This window comes from Acipenser ruthenus, chromosome 7 (genome assembly GCF_902713425.1).
Source record: "Acipenser ruthenus chromosome 7, fAciRut3.2 maternal haplotype, whole genome shotgun sequence".
Taxonomy (NCBI): Eukaryota; Metazoa; Chordata; class Actinopteri; order Acipenseriformes; family Acipenseridae; genus Acipenser; species Acipenser ruthenus.
Window position 1 is genome coordinate 8,641,788 of NC_081195.1, and position 6,952 is coordinate 8,648,739.

At 39.9% G+C, this 6,952-nt stretch overlaps 1 protein-coding gene across 2 annotated transcripts in view; it reads right to left on the bottom strand.

The window, feature by feature from the left end:
• Nucleotides 1–6,371, bottom strand: part of LOC117415425 (LIM domain-binding protein 3-like) — a 28,083-nt gene extending 21,712 nt beyond the window's left edge. For both annotated transcript variants that reach the window (XM_034025755.3, XM_034025754.3), the window contains exons 1-2: nucleotides 6,252–6,371; nucleotides 5,887–6,094 (exon numbers count right to left, since the gene is read on the bottom strand). In XM_034025755.3, the coding sequence (XP_033881646.1) occupies nucleotides 5,887–5,982 (96 nt within the window). In that variant the 5' untranslated portion in view covers nucleotides 5,983–6,094; nucleotides 6,252–6,371. The remainder of the gene's footprint in view (nucleotides 1–5,886; nucleotides 6,095–6,251) is intronic.
• Nucleotides 6,372–6,952: the final 581 nt, after the last annotated feature.

Sequence of the window (6,952 nt, forward strand, 5' to 3'; positions counted from 1 at the left end):
ACGAGATTTCTGAGTACAGTGGGCTTAGTAACAGGAACAGTACCTCTTCACTTTAGATGAAGAAATATGAAACTGATTCTGCTGCACTGAATAACCCTGCTCCCTCGTTATTTCATGACTCGATAGTTCATTCATGACTCGATAGTTCATTCATGACTCGATAGTTCATTCATGGTTAGTCCATGTTGACAGCAAATTGTACAAATGCTGTATTTTTCCTGTAAAAGGACCCTTCACTGATTCACTCTTTATACATATATTTTATGCACAAGTCAGGTGTCGAAATATAGAGAGAATGCTGTACTTGTGTCCAGTGTCTGTGATTTAGTATGGAAAGTAATGGAGGTATTAATGGTCAATCAAATTATGATGATTAAAAATACTATTTAAACTAAAACGAAACACACACACACACACGCACGCACGCACGCACGCACACGCACACACACACACACTGGGCACATGACTGTATTCTATGTGTTTTTTCAGAGGGATTCAGTAGTGTTTGATCTGAATGCGCTGGTGACCCATTCTGAACAGTGCCCTGGGAATGAATGATAAACAATGGGCCTGGTCTTCACCCTGAGACAATGAGTACAGCAGTACTGTGTGCACATCTCCTCGCATTCTGCTGCATTTTCAGAGTCAGAATCTCTCTTTCTCCCCCACTCATTCCCCTGTCCCGCCCGTTCACTGATCTCCCTCCCTCTCCTTCTCCCTCTCCCGCTCTCTTCTTCTCCCTCTCCCTCTCCCTCTCTCCTATTGGCATCTGTAGCCCTCACTATCTAATGCAGCTCACTGACCTTCATCTCTTTGCTAAAAACAGTTCTGCCTGTCAGCACCAGCAGCCGATTCCTTTTAATGCGCTCATCGGCAAGCAGCGGGGAGGAATTGCAGGGTCTCTGAGATCCAGGTTAACCTCAGTGACACGTGTTATCTTAATGGAGTCTTTTTATAGCGTGGCACTGTGATTTGTGTCTCTAGTCCCAGATAGCTGGTAGACTGAAGTGTCTTTTAGAGGTTGTTATTCTCACACCCACGACCCTCCCAAGTGGGGTTGGGCTCGGGGGGTGGGGCTGGGGGTGGTACTGGTGGGTGGGGCTGTGGGGGGGGGGGGGGGGGGGGCAGTTGAGCAAAGAGCTCGAGGGAGAGAGTTGTAATGAATCTCCTCCTAATGGCTGATGAGTAAATAATACTGAGATCAGAATAAGATATGTGCTTCCCTCTCGACTACAGAACTTGCTCTTTAATTGAATGGTAAGGCGTTGATAACGATAACCAGGTTATCGTTGAATCACTCCAGCAATCATGTGAAAGGTTTCTAGTGACATAGTGGCTGGGAATATAGTCCTACCACTTTCTGTATTGACGATGCTGGTACTTACAGATAAAATGAGCTTTTACTAACCTTATAGAGACAGACAGGTGCTGCCATTTACAGACAAAATAATAATAATAATAATACTACAAGACCAGGTGAAAGCATTTTATGTTCTTCTTGCATACAAAGCTGCACTGATGAGTACTGATCTTGTTTGTATAGAAGATCAGTTCTAAAATAAATATATCTCAACATTCATATTATCTGTCAATAAGTTTGTGACAAGCGTTTCCCAAGGAGGTTTAAAGATGTAAAAGAAACATATAAAATGACCCTACGTTTGATCTGTTGCATTGCTATCCTTGTATTGGCTTGTAAACATTTCCAAATAATAAAACAAGCAACAACAATTGTGATCATGGTAAGTGATGGGTTTTGGTATTTTATACAGCGTGTTATTATAGATTGTGTTATTCCCCAGCCCAGGAGCTGGCTATTGAAATGTGGAAAATAAATACACTTTTAAAACAGCCTTTTAACAAGACATGGTAAATATGTATGAATGTTAGCATATCCAAAGTGCCATGGGTTCTACGACACCTAATCACACTTTAGGTGTTGTGTATGTCTATATATATATATATATATATATATATAAGGGAGCTGACCTTTCAACTCTCTTAGCTCTGCCTGATTCCTGATTCTATTCTAACTACACCACAGAGCAGGTCGGGCCAAAATGAGCTAAATCTACATTCAATAGAGTAAGCATTTAAACCATTTGCGAGAGCAGTCATCTACTGTTTAAAAGGTCACATACATTATCATTTAAAAAAGCAGACTTTATTTTTTCACATGCATAGTTATATTTTAGTTCCTACTTACTTTTATGCTTATTTGAAATTCCGGTTTCAAGTGGCATGTTGGTTAACCTTTCCCTGACCCTAAAGTTCATAACTTTGAGGATCTGCTGTATGTTAATCCACTGATTTGCTGATCCATTTATTAAAATTACTACATAAAATAAAATAAAAACTGAAATAAAATCAGGTGTATGAATCATAGGGCGGTGGTATTACGGTCCGTTACAATCTGGATAATTTAAATAAACCCCAAGTTTTGAACCTTCATTCACTTTGTCTCTAATTGCTTCCCCATTACTCCTCGAATTGATAATGCAGAAATAGAAACGACTCAATAGATCTATAATCCGCAATGCATCTATAATGCATTTCATTATCTGAAATGAAGTCATTTATATTATAAGGAGATGTTGTCTCTAAATAAACCCTTGCACGTGCATGCGAATGTGCTTGTTTGCTGCCATCTTTGCTTGACCCATTCACACATCTTTCATAATGAGACAGTTGCTGTGTAACATTTACCGTCTCATCGCTGCAATTGACATTGTCACTTCAAACAGAAGAGTGCAGCCGCTGGGGATGAAATAGTGTGCTGATGCATCCCAGCATCTCTAGACCTTCCCCTGTCTCTGCGCCCTCGCCACAATCAACACCACTGCTGTGGAATACAGCAAGACACCCACAGCTAGATTTTCAAAGCGTTTACTCAAGTCTTCAGTTAACAACTATTTTTTGGAAGGAGAAAAACACCTGTTTAGCCTAAAAGAAGGCTTTCCCAGCAAAACACCCTTAACAAAAACATTCATTAAAACAGGGCCCTGTGTTTTAAACTGCTGTTGGATTAAATAAAGCTTGATATGAATTTTAGACTGAAAAAAAAAAAAAATCTTTAACTCCCGAGTTAAATCTTTGCTTAACGGTCCCATTCTCCTCAGTCACAGACCACACACACTCCCTTTTTCAGGGCTGTGTTAGAGTATTTTTAGAAGCACTCCACTCAATAGGTTACAGCGAGCACCCAAATCACAGAGATGTGTCTTCACCTGTCAGGACTTTGAGTGACAGACAGTCCCTGCTGTGGCTCATGGGCCAATCACCTGGGCTTTGCCATTCACTTCCAGGTGGCTAAACTTAGCAAGCTCTCGACATGCACAGCTGCATTGGGTGGTTAGACCCTTAAAGTTCAACACTACAAATTTGAACTGTAATTTAGCAGTTTTACAATGCTTTTCCCCCATGGTTTTACTGTGCATTTACCGTGGTTTACCATGGTTTGTCATGTTTTTAAATTTGCTTAACCATACCTCTCTGTGCTTTACAATGCCTCCGTTTGTTTCATCAAGCTTTCATTAGAACTCACTAGCATTAGAAATATTCAGATTTTCTTTTCTGGTATCTAAGTCCAGCAGCAATCAGACCCTGTGACCTACAGCGGAGGAAGTGGATTGGTAACAGGGAGCAATAGTATATTTGTTTGGTCTACACCATTGTACTTGAAAAAAATCTGTATACTGCCAAATTAGTAAGTACCGAAATAGTAATATCCGGTTGCTGGTGCTTATAAGCAGCTACAATACAGGTTCGAAAAGCCTTTGGTCAGCACACACTTCCTGTTCGGTTTTAGATGGATCTCATATAAAACTTTTCAAATTATTTGTAAAATGTAAGAAAGAAAGAAAGAAAGAAAGAAAGAAAGAAAGAAATCTGACACTTATAGGAGGTCAGGAGTGCATGATTATAGATTGGAGCAGAATCAGGGCAGTCATCTTGTTCACAGTGTAGTAACAGATGGACGGATGGACGGATGTAGTAACAGATGGACGGATGGACGGATGTAGTAACAGATGGACGGATGGACGGACACAATCAGCACATAAGCATTCCCATTCTTTGAATGAGGAACCTGATAAATGAAACCTCGGACAGGGGGCAGTGTTTGTGAATGACCATTCCACTACGAGGATACAAGGCCAAAACCTATTTTCATTCCCAGGTATTTTAATCTCGGGCACAATAGCGTCTGACACATTTACTCCATTGTGTTTATTGATAGTCTTGGGTTGACTGCAGCTGCCCATTTCCATCTGGCCAGTCAAACAGCTCAATACAGTCTGTTACAGCACCACACTCCAGGAATTCCCTTCATCTTGACGCAACAAATGTGTGTTCATGTCAAGTCCTTTCAAAAGGATCAGCGTCCACCACCTACACTGTGCTGGCAATTAATATGGTTCATACCACCACAAGACTGCCAAACAAAACCAGAAATAGCAAGAAAATGGGGTGCAAATAAAGAAAAATCACTTTACCCTGCAATAATAATGAGCACTAGTCTAAACACTCCCTTCTCAGCTCTCCATCTCCCCCCATTACCCTATACCTTAAAATGGGCTCTAGCATAAAAAACACTCAATTCTCACCTCTCTAGCACTATCATCAATCTCCTTGTACCTTAATAATAATAATAAGCACTAATCTAAATTCTCCAATCGTAGCTCTCCAGCGATGTCATTGCCCTGCACCTTAATATAGACACTAGTCTAAAAACAACTACACGAACTGAGTTCTGCATCATGTATTGTACATGAAGCACTATTTAGGAGCTAGAAGTGATATACACAATTTAAAAAATAGTTTAGGGCCATTAGAAGGCAAAATCAATTTACTGCAAACTATATTATACTAGCATAAGACCACAGAAAGTTAACAGTCCTTTTTTTGTAATGCTTATTTGATCGCCGGTTGAGACAGACGACAAGCTAAACTCTTTTGAGAAGAATAATTATTTTGATATAGTCTCCAACAAGGCAGACAAACAAAGAAACTTTCCCACAGTCCTGTGAGTGACCTGCAGACAGAGTAGAAATCCAACATGGCAGCAGAGTGCTCAGAACCTTGAGATTCAGGATTACAAGAATCGCTTTCATTGTTTTAGTAACATTCAGTTGAACTGCAAACCCATAGCAGGAAAATTGATAGACACCGAAATATTGAATCAAAATCGAAACTAAGAAATGAACACCACCAAAACAAGGCCTCCTTGTAGATTTCTTTTCCTAAATAAATGAACTACAAACTAAATGTCAAGGGTCTGCAGTTGTAATGGTCTGTGCAGGAATGTTAAAAGCAGGACAGTGTCAAATTACTCGCTACAGAACATTACCAGACAAAACTGAATGTGCAATAATAATAATAATAATAATAATAATAATAATAATAATAATAATAATAATAATAAGATATTGATTACAATATTTTTATGCATAGACTGACTACTCAAGCTGATGTAGGCTCTGATGTTCTCGACTATTGGCGAGTTCATAAACTTCATTGTATTCATAAAGACCAACTTTGAAAAAAACATTCTTTAAACAACTCACACATTCAAGTTCAGTGAATAGTGCCCTGTGCAGCATCTTTACTGTGGAAGCATCCCAAGCCATTATGCAAACAAAATTAGTTTACTGCGGTAAGTTTGCACTTTTCCCCCATGCTTTTGCCTTGATTATACTGTGCATCTATCATTGTTCATCATGGTTTGCCATTTTTTTTTAATAAGCTTTACCATACCTCTCAGTGCTTTACAAAGCTTACCTATGCTTTCACTGTGCCTTATTACACTTTGCTGTACTTTTATTATGGGAAACTTTTCTAAGGGTATCTTTATGAATGAATAAGTAAGTTCCGATCCGTTCCACTCACCCTGGAGATGGTGAGCGGCATGTTGAAGTCTTTTCCTCCTTGCAGTCGGAAGCCCCATGGGGCAGATCCGGAGAGGGTCACTTTGTAACTGCTCATATTGTTTCTCCCAAAAAATAAATAAATCTTCTTATATGTTGTTTGTCTTTTTCTTTTTCAATTTCTCCTCCCAAGACTCGGAAATAAACGGGGGGCAGGCACCAAGGAGCCGCTGTAAAACAAACAAGCAATAAATCAATAAATCAATACATCAATAATAATAATTTAGATAATTATATATTATAAAAATGTATTTGATTAAAACATTTTTTAGAAACACAAAAAAGAAAAGCAGCAAAGTTAAAAGCAGATTGAAAGAGAGTTCTTGCCTGTTCGGGTGGGTTGAAGTGAGAGCCTAAGAATAGCACCCCTCTGCAGTGGAGCAGAAAGTGATAGCGCTCCCATCTAGGGGACCCTTATAAGGTGTGTAATGGGACACCCAGAATGCAAAGCCTCCATGAATCACACAGCTAATATAGACTCTTCTAAAGCTAACAGATTCTTCTAGGCCCCCCAGATGCCCCCTCCCTCCCTCCACAAGGTATCAGACAGGCTAAGGAAACAACCAATTAACAGAAACCTTCATTTTTTCAATGGATGGGCTACTGGGAGGTACTGGGGCGCTGGGTCGGTAAAGGTAGGGAAGAGTGGAAGATTGTAACCCAGACAGGCTTACCCCTGCTGCTTCATGTTGTGGGGGTTTGTTCAGGGATACGGTAGTAAAGAAACGTTCCTGATACCAAGTAACAAACATAAAAACAACAAGGCAAAAAAACATATATGCAGTTGGCGTGATCCAGGGTGAGCCCCCCAGTGCTATGAAATGCCTCACTGTAGCTTGTACAGGTTGACCAAATCAACCCCCTGGTATTACTTTAGATGGTCTTAAACTGGTGTGAGCTGCGTTTGCCCAAGGTGCGGGGTGCATGTATTTAAAAGTGGAATTTTGCTGTTGTGTTGGGAGACCGACATCATACTTACAGGCAACATGCATTTAGCATTTACTTTCACTGTCATACAGTTTTTTGTT